Source organism: Salmo salar, chromosome ssa04, assembly GCF_905237065.1.
Source record: "Salmo salar chromosome ssa04, Ssal_v3.1, whole genome shotgun sequence".
NCBI lineage: Eukaryota > Metazoa > Chordata > Actinopteri > Salmoniformes > Salmonidae > Salmo > Salmo salar.
In genome coordinates this window covers 31,291,952-31,311,926 of record NC_059445.1, presented here as the reverse complement: position 1 = coordinate 31,311,926, position 19,975 = coordinate 31,291,952, and the positions used below count along the sequence as shown (strand labels likewise).

Here is a 19,975-nt window from a genome sequence, read left to right as displayed (position 1 = left end):
ATAGACTAGAATAGAATACAGTATATACATATGAGATGAGTAATACATAGACTAAGATACAGTAGAATAGAATACAGTATATACATATGAGATGAGTAATACATAGACTATGATACAGTAGAATAGTATAGAATACAGTATATACATATGAGATGAGTAATACATAGACTAAGATACAGTAGAATAGAATACAGTATATACATATGAGATGAGTAATACATAGACTAAGATACAGTAGAATAGTATAGAATGCAGTATATACATATGAGATAAGTAATACATTGACTAAGATACAGAAGAATAGTTTAGAATACAGTATATACATATGAGATGAGTAATACATAGACTAAGATACAGTAGAATAGAATACAGTATATACATGAGATGAGGAATACATAGACTAAGATACAGTAGAATAGAATACAGTGTATACATATGAGATGAGTAATACGTAGACTAAGATACAGTAGAATAGGATAGAATACAGTATATACATATGAGATGAGTAATACTGTCACGTTCTGACCCTAGTAAGATGTCATTTTCTATAGTAGAGTAGAGCAGGGTGTGACGGGGTGTTTTTGGTTGTTCTATGTTTTCTATTTCTATGTTTAAGTTCTAGTTTTTCTATTTCGATGTTGGGATTGTTTGGGGTTGATCTCTAATTGGAGGCAGCTGATCCTCATTGCCTCTGAGATCATATTTAAGTAGGGGTTTTTCTCTTCCTGTTTTGTGGGTTATTATCTTTTGAGTAGTGTGTTTTCCTCTCTGCGTCACGGTTTATTGTTTTTGTATAGTGTATTGCATTTTAGTTTCACAATAAATATAATATGTGGAACTACGAACACGCTGCATTTTGGTCCGATCCTTCAAACAGCCGTGACAGAATAACCCACCGCCAAAGGACCAAGCAGTGTGGAAAGGAGCAGCAGAAGAGATGGACTTGGGAGGAAATTTTGGACGGGGAAGGACCCTGGAGTCAGGCTGGGGAGTATCGCCGACCGAAGGAGGAACTTGAGGCAGCGAAGGCAGAGTGGCGTTACTATGAGGCGCTGTGCAGGCCACGAGGCAAGTGTGAGAGGGGGGGCACACGGGGAGTTTGGCGGAGTCAGGTTGGAGACCTGAGCCAACTCCCCGTGTTTACCGTGGGGAGCGGGTGACGAGACAAGCACCGAGCTATGCGGTGATGTGCACTGTATCGCCAGTGAGCATTCACAGGCCGGTGCGATCTGTGTCCGCGCCCTGCATTGGTCGAGCTAGGTTGAGCATCCAGCCAGAACGGGTGGTGCCAGCTCTACGCTCAAGATCTCCAGTGCGCCTCCACGGCCCAGTATGTCCTGTGCCTGCTCCTCGCACTTGCCCTGAGGTGCATATTACCAGTCTGGCGCCTCCTATGCCAACCCCACGCATCAGGCCTCCAGTGCACCTGCCCAGTCAGGGGTGTCCTGTTCCTGCTCCCCGCACTCGCCCTCAGGTGTGTGTTACTGGTCTGGCGCCTCCTATGCCAGCCCCACGCATCAGGCCTCCAGTGCGCATCCTCAGCCCGGAGCCTCCAGCGACGGTCTGCAGCCCGGAGTCTTCAGCGGCTGTTGGCGGTCCCAAGCCTCCGGCGATGATCCATGGTCTGGTTCCTCCGGACACACAGAAGCGGGGGGATCAGCGGGCGGTGGAGGTACTATGCCCGGAACCAGAGCCGCCACCATAGACATTAGTCACCCACCCTACCCTCCCTTTGTGTTTTGTGGTGGTTTTTTGGGGGTTTTTTGCATTCGGAGTCTGCACCTTTGGGGGGGGGTACTGTCACGTTCTGACCCTAGTAAGATTTCATTTTCTATAGTAGAGTAGGGCAGGGCGTGACACGGTGTTTTTGGTTGTTCTATGTTTTCTATTTCTATGTTGGGATTGTTTGGGGTTGATCTCTAATTGGAGGCAGCCTCTGATTAGAGATCATATTTAAGTAGGGGTTTTTCTCTTCCTGTTTTGTGGGTTATCTTTTGAGTAGTGTGTTTTCCTCTCTGCTTCACGGTTTGTTGTTTTTGTATAGTCAAGTATTGCATTTTAGTTTCACAATAAATATATGTGGAACTACGAACACGCTGCATTTTGGTCCGATCCTTCAAACAGCCGTATATACATATGAGATGAGAAATACATAGACTAAGATACAGTAGGATAGAATACAGTATATACATATGAGATGAGTAATGCAAGTTATGTAAACATTATTAAAGTGGCCAGTGATTTCAAGTCTATGTATATAGGGCAGCAGCCGCTACTGAGCTAGTGATGGCTATTTAACCGTCTTATGGCCTTGAGAGACCCAGTTGCACAGGGTGGGGTTCAGACCCAGGGCCTCAAGCTTAATGATGAGCTTGGAGGGTACTATGGTGTTGAATGCTGAGTTGTAGACAATGAACAGAATTCTTACATAGGTATTCCTCTTGTCCAGATGGGATAGGGCAGTGTGCAGTGTGATGGCGATTGCATCATCTGTGAACCTGTTGGGGCGGTATGTAAACTGAAGTTGGTCTAGGGTGGCAGGTAAGGTGGAGGTGATATGATCCTTGACTAGTCTCTCAAAGCACTTAATGATGACAGAAGTGAGTGCTACGGGGTGATAGTCATTTAGTTCAGTTATCTTTGCCTTCTTGGGTACAGGAACAATGGTGGCCATCTTGAAGCATGTGGGGGCAGCAGACTGGGATAGAGAGCGATTGAATATGTCCGTAAACACACCAGCCAGCTGGTCTGCGCATGCTCTGAGGACGAGGCTAGGGATGCCGTCTGTGCCAGCAGCCTTGCTAGGGTTAACAAGTTAAAATGTCTTATGTCGGCCACAGAGAAGGAGAGGGGGGCCCACAGTCCTTGGTAGCGGGCTGCGTCGGTGGCACTCTATTATCCTCAAAGCGGGCAAAGAAGGTGTTTGGTTTGTCTGGAAGCAAGACGTCGGTGTCCGTGACATTGCTGGTTTTCTTTTTGTAGTCCGTAATTGCCTGTAGACCCTGCCACATACGTCTTGTGTCTGAGCCATTGAATGGTGACTCCACTTTGTCCCTATACCGACATTTCACTTGTTTGATTGCCTTGCGGAGGGAATAACTACACTGTTTATATTCGGCCATATTCCCAGTTATCTTTCCATAAAATACATTGTGTATTCCGAGTCACTTTTCCATGGAATACATTATGTGTTACAGTCCTGTTTCAGCTGGTATTTTCTGAGATATTTACTTTCTGTATTAAGAATTCAATGCAATGATTTACTACCTAGTAATATGCTAGAACAGAATTGATTATTTGGTAATTATTATGTAGTCATAATTTCATCATGTAAGTTTGACCTATCGGGGTTGAAGTGTCAGACAAGGTTACTCATGTTAATATTTTACAGGGTTTCTCATCTCTCCTTCTCTGTCTCTACTGACAGGCGTAACCTAACCAAGCTCTCACTCATCTTCAGCCACATCCTGGCAGAGATCAAGGCCATCTTTCCCGGGGGTCAGTTCCAGGGAAACACGTTCCGCATCACCAAAGCAGACGCCGGCGAATTCTGGAGGAGATTTTTTGGAGAAAAGTATGTTTCACCCTTATATTATTTTGTGGTTGTATGCAAGTTATCAGTTCAATTACATAAATAAAACATCAATCTCATCCACCATTAATGTGGTGTACCAATGGCAACAATTTTGTTACTGAAATCTTACCATTGGTTGTACTATTGGATTGGTTGTTTACACTAAAGGGTAAAAAAATATGCTTTGAGCAAATTAGTGTTATTTAGACAATTTCAAACTTCAAGGAGTAGGGCATTCAAAGATTTGGTCTGATGGGAATCCGTGATGTCATCGGCCTCCCCCTTGCTTGAGGAACAATAGAGGAGCAATATAGAACTAAAGAGGAAAGGCCCATCCCCCCACTTGTGCTGTGTCATGACATACCTGGACCACCTATTGAGATGTGCCTTTTGTGAAGTAAATCAGGTGTTAAATGAGGTGAAAAGGAGACTGGGTCCAGCGGTTCAGGAGAAGAATATGCGTAAAGTAGTCAATATAATAAAAACAATTGTCAAAATTACATAAAAAGCTTATTGCATGATCTGGTTGATTTTGAGTTCTAACATTTGCCAAGCGTGGTAAGGAGTACAGAAGTACCTCATCCTAGGGCGGTGTGTCCAATTTTTGCTGATGGTGGTACAGTGGGCCAACAGGTTGAACCCCAACATTGCTGCTTGCAACTATATTTATTAGATGTGCTTGCTGAAGGCAACGTTTTTATTTTCGCCAAAAACAACTTTATATCGAAGGAGTGCCTTTGATTTGACGGCCTGCACATGCGCAGTTTGGATCGAGAGGACAGTTAGATCCAATGACGTGTTTCTGCGCATGAGCTTAGCTAACTAATGTTGCAATGACATCGCCTACAAGCGTGACCTGGGATTTCTATTGGAGAAGCAGTTTCTGCATATCTTCATACTGCACTGTCTTTGGTATGACATTTTTGTCTACTTCTTTGCTATTCAGATCTGGAATCAGAACAAAATGATCTGCTACCAATCAAAGTTACAGCTGTTTGTTGGAGTTTAAAGTGACGAAAGTAGGTAGCTAACGCCAACTAACATCCCTGTCATGTCTCGTCATTGAGCAGTCGAAACGGCACTGTTGCTATGGATACCAATCAAATCAAATCAAATCAAATTTATTTTTATATAGCCCTTCGTACATCAGCTGATATTCTCAAAGTGCTGTACAGAAACCCAGCCTAAAACCCCAAACAGCAAGCAAAGCATGTGAAAGAAGCACGGTGGCTAGGAAAAACTCCCTAGGAAAAACTCCCTAGAAAGGCCAAAAACCTAGGAAGAAACCTAGAGAGGAACCAGGCTATGAGGGGTGGCCAGTCCTCTTCTGGCTGTGCAGGGTGGATATTATAACAGAACATGGTCAAAATGTTAAAATGTTAAAATGTTCATAAATGACCAGCATGGTCAAATAATAATAATCATAGTAGTTGTCGAGGGTGCAACAAGCACGTCCGGTGAACAGGTCAGGGTTCCATAGCCGCAGGCAGAACAGTTGAAACTGGAGCAGCAGCACGGCCAGGTGGACTGGGGACAGCAAGGAGTCATCATACCAGGTAGTCCTGAGGCATGGTCCTAGGGCTCAGGTCCTCCGAGAGAAAGACAGAAAGAGAGAAAGAGAGAATTAGAGAGAGCATATTTAAATACACACAGGACACCGGATAAGACAAGAGAAATACTCCAGATGTAACAGACTGACCCTAGCCCCCCGACACATAAACTACTGCAGCATAAATACTGGAGGCTGAGACAGGAGGGATCAGAAGACACTGTGGCCCCATCCGATGATACCCCGGACAGGGCCAAACAGGCAGGATATAACCCCACCCACTTTGCCAAAGCACAGCCCCCACACCACTAGAGGGATGTCTCCAACCACCAACTTACCGTCCTAAGACAAGGCCGAGTATAGCCCACAACGATCTCCGCCATGGCACAACCCAAGGGGGGGGCGCCAACCCAGACAGGAAGACCACGTCAGTGACTCAACCCACTCAAGTGACGCACCCCTCCCATGGACGGCATGGAAGAACACCAGTAGGCCAGTGACTCATCCTCTGTAAAAGGGTTAGAGGCAGAGAATCCCAGTGGAAAGAGGGGAACCGGCAAGGCAGAGACAGCAAGGGCGGTTCGTTGCTCCAGCCTTTCCGTTCACCTTCACACTCCTGGGCCAGACTATACTTAATCATAGGACCTACTGAAGAGATAAGTCTTCAGTAAAGACTTAAAGGTTGAGACTGAGTCTGCGTCTCTCACATTGGTAGGCAGACCATTCCATAAAAATGGAGCTCTATAGGAGAAAGCCCTACCTCCAGCCGTTTGCTTAGAAATTCTAGGGACAATTAGGAGGCCTGCGTCTTGTGACCGTAGCGTACGTGTAGGTATGTACGGCAGGACCAAATCGGAAAGATAGGTAGGAGCAAGCCCATGTAATGCTTTGTAGGTTAGCAGTAAAACCTTGAAATCAGCCCTTGCCTTAACAGGAAGCCAGTGTAGGGAGGCTAACACTGGAGTAATATGATCAAATTTTTTGGTTCTAGTCAGGATTCTAGCAGCCGTATTTAGCACTAACTGAAGTTTATTTAGTGCTTTATCCGGGTAGCCGGAAAGTAGAGCATTGCAGTAGTCCAGCCTAGAAGTAACAAAAGCATGGATTAATTTTTCTGCGTCATTTTTGGACAGAAAATTTCTGATTTTTGCAATGTTACGTAGATGGAAAAAAGCTGTCCTTGAAACAGTCTTGATATGTTCTCCACCAATGCATTTGAGTGGGCAAAAAAGTGCCATAAAATCTTTTTAAAAAATCTAAAGTTCTGCACCTGTCGAATGCGATCGACTGGTCGATCTCCAAGGCATTCCTAGTCGATCACCAAACATTTCAGTAAAAAACCCAGCGATAAAGCCTTGCTTTCCTAGTTTTTTGTTTCATACTGTTGGCGGTAGGTGCACTTGATTCAGCAGCCCTATAGGCCTACCCCTGGCCAACTAGATAGCTAAGATATGCACAGTTTCCTCAAGCCATGGACTTTAAAAAGAAGCCTTGAATACACAGCAAAGTCGATACTGTGAGATTTCAAAACTTTTCAAATTATGCAACGAATACAGCTATTTTTATAAGTAAGTTCATGTTTAACTTCAGCACTGTCAACACTTTGTTAAACACTTTTATAAGCCATAAAATGTGCATTCTCCCTACTTCCAGTCACTCTACAACCAGCATTGCAGCTGCAATGTAAACTCACCAAAAAAATAAATGTCCTCTCACTGTCAACTGTGTTTATTTTCAACAAACTTAACATGTGTAAATATTTGTATGACCATAACAAGATTCAACAACTGAGACATAAACTGAACAAGTTCCACAGACATGTGACTAACAGAAATGGAAAATGTGTCCCTGAACAAAGGGGGGGGGTCAAAATCAAAAGTAACAGTCAGTATCTGGTGTGGCCACCAGCTGCATTAAGTACTGCAGTGCATCTCCTCCTCATGGACTGCACCAGATTTGCCAGTATTTGCTGTGAGATGTTACCCCACTCTTCCACCAAGGCACCTGCAAGTTCCCGGACATTTCTTTGGGGAATGGCCCTAGCCCTCACACTCCGATCCAACAGGTCCCAGACGTACTCAATGGCATTGAGATCCGGGCTCTTCGCTGGCCATGGCAGAGCACTGACATTCCTGACTTGTAGGAAATCACGCACAGAATGAGCAGTATGGCTGGTGGCATTGTCATGCTGGAGGGTCATGTCAGGATGAGCCTGCAGGAAGGGTACTACATGAGGGAGGAGGATGTCTTCCCTGTAATGCACAGCGTTGAGATTGCCTGCAATGACAACAAGCTCAGTCCGATGATGCTGTGACACACCGCCCCAGACCGTGACGGACCCTCCACCTCCAAATCGATCCCGCTCCAGAGTACAGGCCTCGGTGTAACGCTCATTCCTTCAATGATAAACGCGAATCCTACCATCACCCCTAGTAAGACAAAACTGCAACTCGTCAGTGAAGAGCACTTTTTGCCAGTCCTGTCTGGTCCAGCGACGGTGGGTTTTTGCCCATAGGCGACGTTGTTGCCGGTGATGTCTGGTGAGGACCAGCCTTACAACAGGCCTACAAGCCCTCAGTTTAGCCTCTCTCAGCCCATTGCGGACAGTCAGAGCACTGATGGAGGGATTGTGCTTTCCTGGTGTAACTCGGGCAGTTGTTGTTGCCATCCTGTACCTGTCCCGCAGGTGTGATGTTCAGATGTACCGATCCTGTGCAGGTGTTGTTACACGTGGTCTGCCACTGCGAGGACGATCAGCTGTCCGTCCTGTCTCCCTGTAGCGCTGTCTTAGGCATCTCACAGTATGCAATTTATTGCCCTGGCCACATCTGCAGTCATCATGCCTCCTTGTAGCATGCCTAAAGCACATTCACGCAGATGAGCAGAGACCCTGGGCATCTGTCTTTTGGTGTTTTTCAGAATCAGTAGAAAGGCCTCTTTAGTGTCCTAAGTTTTCATAACTGTGACCTTAATTGCCTACCGTCTGTAAGCTGTTAGTGTCTTAACGACCGTTCCACACGTGCATGTTCATTAATTGTTTATGGTTCATTGAACAAGCATGGGAAACAGTGTTTAAACCCTTTACAATGAAGATCTGTGAAGTTATTTGGATTTTTACAAATTATCTTTGAAAGACAGGGTCCTGAAAAAGGGAAGTTTCTTTTTTTGCTGAGTTTATATGGCAAAGTGTTCCGATAAGCTTGCGTTGTTATTATTAGTGGCTTGTGTTTTTATTAATATCGAGACAGAAATAATCAAATCATATCAAAGTTTATTTGACCCTTGAGCCGAATTCAACAGGTGTAGACCTTACAGTGAAATGCTTACTTACAGGCTCTAACCAATTGTGCAAAAAAGGTATTAGGTGAACAATAGGTAATTAAAGAAATAAAACAACAGTAACAGACAGGCTATATACAGTAGCGAGGCTATAAAACTAGCGAGGCTACATACAGGCTACATACAGATAATGCAGTGCAACTTGAGTTTCGCCATCAGCTGGAAGACTGTTTCCCCTTTTCTTAGTGGAGAGGGGGAGAGCGGAGGGACGGTGAGTCGGTGAGAGGCAGCCTATTATCTATTACAATTGTGATCATACAGTGAGGGAAAAAAGTATTTGATCCCCTGCTGATTTTGTACGTTTGCCCACTGACAAAGAAATTATCAGTCTATAATTTTAATGGTAGGTTTATTTTAACAGTGAGAGACAGAATAACAACAAAAAAATCCAGAAAAACGCATGTCAGAAATGTTATAAATTGATTTGCTTTTTAATGAGGGAAAAAAGTATTTAATATGAATAAGTATTTATGTTAAGCTAGCAACTCCAAACAAATGTTAAGATGTTCAGACTGACCTTACTTAGATTGTTTGTCAAAATATTTTGAATACTATATATACTTTTTGAACTATAACCATTTAAAATGTGCATAAATGTATTAGAATCTTTATTCTTGAACCGTTCAAGCTACAGGCACCAAACCAACTTTTACAAGTTCAGGCTATCCTAACAAAAATGTTTTTAAACTTGTATAAATTATAACTATATACAAGAGAACCCACCAACAGTAACTCCACTGCTATCCAATCAGTGATGCCAACTTAGCAATTTTGTTGCTAGATTTAGCAACTTTTCAGACTACCCTGTCAACCTTTTTTTCAAACAGCACCTAGCAACAATTTTAGCTACTATAAAAAAAATGTATTTGGACTTTTGAAAGGTGACTCAAACGCTAAAATGCATTTTCCCACTAAATAACACAAAAACGATGTTCTCTGTCACACACTCAGTCACAACACACGTGCCTGGCTGCAAAAGTGCATTGTGAGTGACGTCAGCAGCAGGTGCTCAGCTCGTGTACAGGCAGCAGCAGGCCAGCAGCAATTTCAGCAAATTGCAAATCATTGCTGGCTGACTGCAGCAGCAGTAGTACGGGTTCGACGAGCCAAACCCAATGAATATAGTTGCTCACAAATGTTTGATCTTCAACAGAACTTACAACATCAATCAACATGTCTCAATCAAAATTGTACAGCCAGAAGTACAGAAAAGAGTGGGAGTCTGTACCTGAACAAATGTCAAATCATATTTTTTGCTGAGCTGGCCAGTCAATTGAGTAAGGTTATTGTGTATTCAATGTAATGACACAGTTTTACATTATCACGCAATGACATCACAACGTCATTTAGCAGCTTTTAGCAACAAATCAACCTGCCTCTAGCAACTTACCCTGAAAATTCATTGGCAACACTGTATCCAATGCTACAAAAATACTTTCAAAGAGCTGAACAAGTCACAAAAATATTCTTCATGGAAAAGCACCATCTAGTTATTATTATATTTCTTCCACCCTCTTTGGAGCTTAAATTATTTAAGGTGTTAACACGAAACCTACTTCCAAATGTGCAGACTGCCCCAACTTAGACTGCTTGAGAAAATGTTTTTGATAGTATTTATACTTTTTGTAGTACAGCAATATTTAAACTAGCTCCCAATGCAATTCAATGGCAAAAGAAAGTCCCATGGGCTTGAATGGTATAAAAATAATAATTTTCTATACGTATCTACTCTTTTATCGTTTAAGATCTCAACTCCAAACCAATGTTGAGATTGACCTAACTTAGATTGCTTGCATTCAGATTTGTTATACTATTTCTACTTTTTGATTAATAACCATTTTAAATTAACGTGGGTTTAAATGAGAACCACAGTAATACAGTGGTAGCTATTTAAATGGTCCTGCTCCTTGGCCAATTAAGCTATGAGACTTGCTTCCATTAAGCCACAAGAGCATTAGAGTGACGTCGGTGACTGATCTTGGCCTCGCTCGCAGTTGGTGTTCCAATTCATCACAAAGCTGTTCAATGGGTTTGAGGTCAGGGTTCTGTGCAGGCCAGTCAAGTTCTTCCACACTGATCTTGACAAACCATTTCTGTGTGGACCTCGCTTTGTGCACAGGGGCATTGTCATGCTGAAACAGGAAAGGGCCTTCCCCAAACTGTTGCCACCAAGATGGAAGCACAGAATCGTCTAGAATGTCATTGTATGGTGTAGCATTAAGATTTCCCTTCACTGGAACAAAGGCGCCTAGGCCGAACCATGAAAACCAGCCCCAGACCATTATTCCTCCTCCACTAAACTTTACAGTTGGCACTATGCATTGGGGCAGGTAGCGTTCTCCTGGCATCCGCCAAACCCAGATTCGTCCGTTGGACTACCAGATGGTGAAGCATGATTCATAACTCCAGAGAAGGCGTTTCCACAGTCCGAACCATGTGCAATTTTTACACACTACACACTTCAGCATTCGGCAATCCCATTCTGTGAGCTTGTGTGGCCTACCACTTCGCAGCTGAGCCGTTTTTGCTCCTACATGTGTCCAACATCACAATAACAGCACCTACAGTTGACCGGGGCAGCTCTAGCAGGGAAGACATTTTACGAACTGATATGTTGGAAAGGTGGCATCCTATGACCAGGGTTGGGTAGGTTACTTTCTAAATGTAATCTGTTACAGTTACAAGTTACATGTCCAAAATTGTAATCAGTAACTTAATGTAATTACATTCAGTCACTTTTAGATTACGACATCTATTGCAGGATAAATCAATGTTAAAGTTTACATAGCTGGCCATATATGGATGTTCAATTTTACTTTATGGGTTGGTTATGTAGGCATATTCTAACCCATCGCTTTGTACTTCATATAATAATACGATTAAATTATATCTTTACATTAAAAACCAAAGTGATTTTGTTGTCATGGAGGACTGATTATGCTCATTGATTCGAGTCTAAAAAAAATACATGCTGCCCTCATGTGATGGCATGCTTTGAGCACTAATGAAAAGTGCTATTTACATGTGAAAAATGAATGCCATATGCTCCATTTGCTATAGGCCTATAGTTTACCTTTTTGTTGTGACACTTTGATATATTGATAATATGCAGCTGTTTAAAGGGCAAATCCACAGATGAAACAATAACAAAATGGGCCGCACCGCCTCTGTTTTGGTAAAAAGCTGAGGGATGGGCCTGGAGAAATGCAACCACTCAGAAACCAGACAGAGCTATGGATGCAAGGACTGACCATCCATGATATCAAAATGATTGTTTTAACCATGTTATGAGGCTATACATGGTTTGCTTACATTTACAATGTTTACAAACATTGGAGTAAAACAAGCTTCTATTTTGGGTTCTCATGGAGTGTGACAATTGAACTAAGCTCATGAGGCATTTATAAGTTATATTCTTCAAGAATCAATGGATATATATATATATATATATAAGTCCAAAAATGGATGTAGCAACTACAGATTGCCCCTTTAAATCTATCGAAAGTGTCTGAGTTTGACCATGTGTCCATTAGGCCTATTGATAAAAAAAATGTATCACCATGAATTAGATTCAGAAATGAAAGCCCCACTTTTATTCTATAGGTTGGGATCCGCACTATGGAGCTGTTGCAAGAGCGCATTTTTCACTTGTTGTCCACTGGTTTCAAAAACAATGATTGATAGGCAGCTTAAACTTCTTGAATTCAACCATTATTGGGTTCAAATACACATTTAGATTTGTGAACAGCCATCCACAACAAACACAATCTGTAAGGCGCAAATTGCTAAATGAAAGAGCAGCAGTGTGATTCACATCACATCAATGCGCTATGTAGATATCAATAATAAGTGATATCCGTATCGCTGTAGACTACACCAGTGATGTCATCCTTACCTCCAAGCATTTATTCAAGTTGGATAATCTTTGGATGCCGACAGCAGTCGCACCATTGGAAGACATAGCTTGGACTGTAGCCTACAAAAGCCTATTCCTGCTCTTTTCCCGCGATCTATCGAACACATTTGGTGTGTCATCATAGTGGTCTCTGACTTGTGGTCAGACTCGCTCAGGTGGAACAAACTTAAACTTGCGCCATTTTTCAATGCTGATTTCAATGTCATTGAGAAAACAGAAGTGTCAATTTCTGAATTTAAATGTAATCCTCAAAGTAATCATCTAGTTTTTCAGAAGTATCTGTAATGTGATTACAATATTTTTTGCTGGTAACGTAACGGATTACAGTTACCGTTTTTTGTAATCCCTTACATGTAACGGGTTACATGTAATCAGTTGTCCCCCAACCCTGCCTATGATGATACCAAGTTAAAAGTCACTGAGCTCTTCAGTAAGGCAATTATCCTACTAACGTTTGAACACACCTACTCATTCCAGGGGTTTCTTTATTTTTACAATTTTCTACATTGTAGAATAATAGTGAAGACATCAAAACTATGAAATAACACATATGGAATCATGTAGTAACCAAAAAAGTGTTAAACAAATCAAAATATATTTTATATTTGAGATTCATCAAAGTAGCCACCCTTTGCCTTGATGATAGCTTTGCACACTCTTGGCATTCTCTCAACCAGCTTCATGATGTAGTCACCTGGAATGCATTTCAATTAACAGGTGTGCCTTGTTGAAAGTTAATTTGTGGAATGTCTTTACTTCTTAATGCTTTTGAGTTAATCAGTTGTGTTGAGACAAGGTAGGGGTGGTATACAGAAGATAGCCCTATTTGGTAAAAGATAAAGCCCATATTATGGCAAGAACAGCTACCATAAGCAAAGAGAAGCGTCAGTCCATCATTACTTTAAGACATGAAGGTCAGTCAATCTGGAAAATTTTAAGAACTTTGAAAGTTTCTTCAAGTGCAGTCCCTTCAATGAAACTGGCTCTAATTAAGAATGCCACAGGACAGGAAGACCCAGAGTTACCTCAGCTGCAGAGGATAAGTTTCCAGCCTCAGATTGCAGCCCAAATAAATGCTTCACAGAGTTCAAGTAACATACAGATGTCAACATGAACTGTTCGGAGGAGACTGCGTGAATCAGACCTTCATGGTTGAATTGCTGCAAAGAAACCACTACTAAAGGACACCAATAAGAAGAAGAGACTTGCTTGGGCCAAGAAACACGAGCAATGGACATTAGACCGGTGGAAATCTGTCCTTTGGTCTGATGAGTCAAAATTTGTGATTTTTGGCTCCAACCGCCGTGTCTTTGTGAGACGCAGAGTAGGTGAACAGATGATCTCCGCATTTGTGGTTCCCATCGTGAAGCATGGAGGAGGTGGTGTGATGGTGTGGGGGTGCTTTGCTGGTGACACTGTCAGGGATTTATTTATAATTGAAGGCACACTTAACCAGCATGGCTACCACAGCATTCTGCAGCGATACACCATCCCATGTGGTTTGCGCTTAGTGGGACTATCATTTGTTTTTCAACAGGACAATGACCCAAAACACACCTCCAGGCTGTGTAAGGGCTATTTGACCAAGAAGGAGAGTGATGGAGTGCTGCATCAGATGACCTGGCCTCCACAATCACCCGACCTCAACCCAATTGAGATGGTTTGGGATGAGTTGGACTGTAGAGTGAAGGAAAAGCAGCCAACAAGTGCTCAGCATATGTGGGTCCGCCTTTAATTCTCATGGTGATTGTGGTGCTGAAATTGTAAATGCTAGTTTTCTTTGTTTTTATTGTTATTGGGAAAATCTTTATGAATTGTTGTCCTCGGGGCACCATTGAAAATGAGACCCTGGTCTCAATGGGTTCCCCTGAATAAATAAAGGTACAAAAATAAAAATGTGCCTGTGAGCCTGCTGTTCATGTAAATTGAGGTTTACAGTAATATTGACTTGGTTTTAAATGAAACTCATGTTTAATGATATAATGGCCTAATTTATGACTTCTAGGCAGTCTGAAAATAGTCCTCATCTACAATAAAGTTGTGTGTTAGTTTCTAAAACAGCCATATGCAGACATAGTAATGTCTGCCCCCACACGCACACCCATATACACCCCCTAAGAAAACACTGACTGTGGAAAAGTACTCATGAAGTATGAGTCAACGAAGAAAAAGAACAAAGAGGGTAAATCACCCAAATCTACAACGATGGTTTCACTGTGTACAGTCCCAGTACATAGATAATCTTTTACCATACCATTTCCACCTCCCAAACAAATTCCACTTGTAAGAAAAAAGGAAGCAGGTCAACAATTTTGGCCAGTGGCCTTTGGTGTTGCTGCTGGAAACACAAGTCATTTTTAAAGGTTTTTATATCAATATCAAATCAATTTAGGACCTTACTGTAATAGATTTCCATTAAAATGGGCAAAAATAGCTTTTTAGCAAATAACTTTTTCAAGCAAGAATTTTAATAGGAATTTGTCTCCCAGTGTCTGTTGGAAAGCAGACTGAACCTGGTTTTCCTCTAGGGTGTTGCCAGTGCTTAGCTCTTTTCCTTTTCTTTTTATCCTGAAAAACTCCCTAGTCCTTGCCGATGACAAGTGTATACATAACATGATGCAGCCACCACCATGCTTGAAAATATGAAGAGTGGTACTCAATGATGTGTTGTGTTGCATTTGCCCCAAACATAATGGTTTATATTCAGGACATAAAAGTAATTTATTTGCCTTATTGGAAACAGGATGCATGTTTTGGAATATTTTTATTCTCCACAGGCTTCCTTTTTTTCACTCTGTTATTTAGGTTTATATTGTGGAGTAACTACAATGGTGTTGATCCATCCTCAGTTTTCCCCTATTTCAGCCATTTAACTCTGTAACTGGTTTAATATGACTATTGGCCTAATGTTAATCTCTGAGCGGTTTCCTTCCTCTCCGTCAACTGAGTTAGGAAGAACATCTGTACCTTTGTAGTGACTGGGTGTATTGATACACCATCCAAAATGTAATTAATAACTTCACCATGCTCAAAGGGACCGCAGTGTCTGCTTTTTACCCATCTACCAATAAGTGTCCTTCTTTGTGAGGCATAGGAAAACCTCACTGGTATTTATTGTTGAATCTGTGCTTGAAATTCACTGCTCAACTGAGGGACCTTACAAATCATTTTATGTGTGGAGTACAGAGATGGGGTAGTCATTCAAAAATCATGTTAAATACCATTATTGCACACAGAATTAGTCCATACAAATTATTATCTTACTTGTTAAGCAAATATTTACTCCTGAAGTTATTTAGGCTTGCCATAAGAAAGGGGTTGAATACTCATTGACTCAAGACATGACATATTTTCATTTTTTATTAATTTTAAACATTTCTAAAAACATAATTCCACTTTGACATTATGGGGTATTGTGTGTAGATCAGTGACACAACATCTAAATTAAATTCAGGCTGTAATGCAACAAAATATGGAAAAAGTCAAAGGGTGTGAATACTTTCTGAAGGCACTACAGTACACTTAATCACTTCCGCATAGCAGGGCCTTGTGTAGGGTGATTTGCCAAATGTGACATAATCCACTATGTCATCATATCCCAAAAAGACTGCTTTATGAAAAGTGAAATGTGATGCTGATGATGACATATGTTACCAAGCTTTATTTAGAAGTTTTCCCAGGGAACCTTGACTGAATGAGACCCAGAGTATTCAAAGGCATGGAGTTTCATCATCTTAGTGTCCCTCAAAAGCCTGGCATGGACTTACTGTGTCACTCAGTGGGTGCCACTAATTTTGAAAATGACACCTGTGATCTTAAACATCAGAAAAGACTCCTGGTGACAATTCTGTTGTGACTTTCCCCAATGGCTGCAGCTATCCCTGGCTTAAATATATATATTTTAAAACATTTTCATTAGTTATTAGTATTATTATTTGCAGGGGGAGTGGTGAAGTGTGGGAATTGGGGTTTAGAATTGTATATGTTATTTGATTTCACCTCTTGTTATCCAAAAGGGTTCCTGCAGAATGATCTAGTTTTGACTGGCCGTTGAAGTTGAATAGCCTACCATCTATAAAAAATGACATGGATATTGAATTACAGCGATCTGACTTTTTATAATCCACCGTGTAACAGTCGTATAAGCAGGGCTACTCGTGACAAAAGGCTCAGTGTAGGTGTGATGTCTTGTTAGCTTCTAATTCCCCTAAAGGGGCCAACCACAGAAACCTCCCTTGGGGGTTTTATAGGGTGTATTGTGAACTATCTTTCCATGCTCACACAACTCTGTATCTATTACAAAGAGAGTTATTTGTCTCGTGACAGGAAGTGCACCTTTCTGTCTGTCTCACAGCACGTAGCCGTTTTACCTCACAGTTTTGGTTTTGGTTCCCCTTGTTTTATTGCTGGCTGATTTAGAAAGGTCATAAGTGACTGGCGTTTTTCCATTATGTTGTTCTAAAGTGACAGCCATAGTATTCAGCACGCCAAATTTTACTTTTATTTTTTTAGGATGACCACGTTCCCCCATTTTGTTTTTGGTAAGCAGTGAGGGGTGGTGCTGGAGAAATAAAATCACTCTCAAATTCATTGATGGAGCTTTGGATGCAAGGACTGACTGTATATTTGAAGCTAAACAGTGTTTGTTTACAACGACATTGTTTAACCCTGTTTTTCACAAGCGTAGCAGGCTGTGAATTCTGCAATCAACGGTTCTAGGATGGGCTGTTAGCGAGTGGCGCAGTGGTCTAAGGCACTGCATCTTAGTGCAAGAGGCATCACTACTGTCCCTGGTTTGAATCCAGGCTGTATCACTTTTGACCGTGATTGGGAGTACCATAGGGTGGTGCACAATTGCCCCAGCATTGTTAGGGGAGGGTTTGGCTGGCCGGGATGTCCTTGTCCCAAAAAAATAGGCACGGTGGGCTTTTGGTTTCTCTCCCTCTAAAAACAGAAATAAATATTTTGGCCTTTATAAATATTATTTTGGCCTTTATTCATATTACAATCGCTCGCTTTCGGTTATTTGATGACAAAATCGTTTCCAAAATATTGTTATTTTTTAAACAAAGCGATTATTATTAATTCATTTAGAATGCTATAAAAGCCCCTTAGAAATTCTCACAGATCAGATTTTCCCTAATGAAAAATGCCCCTTAGATATTAATTTAGAATTCTCAACCTATGAATTCAATTATTGGTGGAGAGTCACGTCATTGATACTTTTTTTTAGATATACTGTAGGCCTACCGTAGGCGATATGAGTCTCACTAGTGTTGAGTAATGTACTGCTAAAAGTGGCGTAGGTCATATTTCTTTAAAAAGCATATTGGAGTTAGAAGCAATAGGATTTGAAGCAATAGCCTACCCGCGTGTGGTTAACTATTTTAGCAACTTTTCGCGCTACTCTGTGACAAGCATGGGGACTGGTCTTGATAAATTAATGAGATTTTTATTTTCACTGAATCTCCGTTTGGGTATTGGTTAGACTACAATTAGGGTCCCGACCGGCCATGATGTACAGCGCCATATTTTTGGAAATCCTGAGGGTTTTGTTTTTCATTTTTCTTGGAATAGAAACCCCATAATAATAAGAATATTTTTGTGAAACAATATCTGATGAACCAATCTCTACTTTCTGCAAAAAATGTCCCACCTGTCTCTAAAAATGCACTCTTTGTGGAATGCAGCATGTGCCAAATCTTCCAACAGAGCAAGATCAGCGATCTCCCATTCGATTTCCAGTTATCTCAGTCTTTTAAAGTATTTCTACAATGGTTTCACTTTCACACTTTCCTTTAATTTAACAGATTCCTGTACTTTATAGGGATTATTATCTAACAAATTAAATGCTATAGCCTGTGAGGATATGTTGCATGAATTCACAATGGAAATACATTGAAATAAAATTTGTTTTTAATTACTACTCCCAGGTTTTCCAGTGCCTCGCGAAGAAGGGCCCCTATTGGTAGATGGGTAAAAAAAGCAGACATTGAATATCCTTTTGAGCATGGTGAAGTTCTTAATTACACTTTGGATGGTGTATATATACACTCAGCTACAACAAAGATACAGGCGTCCTTCCTAACTCAGTTGCTGGAGAGGAAGGAAACCTCCCAGCGATTTCACCATGAGATCAATGGTGACTTTAAAACAGTTACAAAGTATAAAGGCTGTGATAGGAGAAAACTGAGGATGGATCAACAACATTGGAGTTACTCCACAATACCCACCTAAATGACAGAGTGAAAAGAAGGAAGCCTGTACAGATTACAAATATTCCAAAACATGCATCCTGTTTGCAACAAGGCACTAAAGTTATACTACAAAAAATGTGGCAAAGCAACTTTTTGTCCTGAATGCAAAGTGTTATGTTTGGTGCAAATCCAATACAACACATTACTGAGAACCACTCTCCATACTTTCAGCATAGTGGTGGCTGCATCATGTTATGGGTATGCTTGTAATCGTTCAGGACTGGGGAGTTTTTCAGGGTAAAAAAGAAACGGAATGGAGCTAAGCACAGGCAAAATCATAGAGGAAAACCTGGTTCAGTCTGCTTTACACCAGATACTGGGAGATGAATTCACCTTTCAGCAGGAAAATAAGCTAAAACACAAGGTTAGATCTACACTGGAATTGCTTACCACGAAAACAGTGAATGTGGCCGAGTTACAGTTTTGACTTAGATCTATTAGAAAATCTAGGGCAAGACCTGAGCATGGTTGTCTAGCAATGATCAACAAACAATTTGACAGAGCTTGAAGAATTTTGAAATTAATAAATTACAAATGTTAAACAATCCAGGTGTGAAAAACTCTGAGAAAGACTCACAGCTGTAATCGCTGCCAAAGGTGCTTATACAAAGTATTGACTCAGGGGTGTGAAGACATATTTCTGTATTTCGTTTTCAATACATTTTCAAAAATGTCTAAAAACCTGTTTTCACTTTGTCATTATGGGGTATTGTGTGTAGATGGGTGAGAAAATGTCATATATTTAATCCATTTTGAATTCAGGGTGTAACATAACAAAATGTGGAATAAGTCAAGTAGGATGAATACTTTCTGAAGGCACTGCACATAGTATGAAAAGCTCTGTCTTTATTGTGATATTCCACAGAAGGTCATTGCTATCAGTAAAAACTTGAAAACCTAGTTGCTTATTATGAGCAACCACCATTGTTACTTTGGTGACTTTAGACTGTTGTTTAGCTCGACTGACTTTTGGTTTGTGGTCTGGTTGTGCCCTCCAGGACCATCGTGCCTTGGAAAGTGTTCCGACAGTGCCTTCACGAAGTGCATCACATCAGCTCCAGCCTGGAGGCCATGGCCCTTAAGTCCACCATCGACCTCACCTGCAACGACTACATCTCTGTCTTTGAGTTTGACATCTTCACCAGGCTGTTCCAGGTAAATTTCACTTTGTTAATTTTCTCCTGCTTTTTTAATACATTTTTCACCCCTACGTTCTTTCTCTTTTAGTAGAATTCTGAATGATCCTCCCCATTTCCTCCTCGGGTTACCCAAATGCTATAAATAGACTGTCATAGCTATCTGAGAAAGATGAAAACTGAAACGAGGGTTCACTCCACCCT

The 19,975-nt window shown here is 41.3% G+C and overlaps 1 protein-coding gene across 3 annotated transcripts in view; it reads left to right on the top strand.

Moving 5' to 3' along the window:
* cblb (Cbl proto-oncogene B, E3 ubiquitin protein ligase) overlaps nt 1–19,975 on the top strand; it is a 222,107-nt gene that overhangs the window by 72,431 nt on the left and 129,701 nt on the right. For all 3 annotated transcript variants that reach the window (XR_006769591.1, XR_006769592.1, XM_045716809.1), the window contains exons 4-5: nt 3,428–3,574; nt 19,634–19,790. Coding sequence is in view for 1 of the 3 variants with exons in the window: in XM_045716809.1 (XP_045572765.1) it covers nt 3,428–3,574; nt 19,634–19,790 (304 nt within the window). In the remaining 2 variants the exon portion in view is untranslated. The remainder of the gene's footprint in view (nt 1–3,427; nt 3,575–19,633; nt 19,791–19,975) is intronic.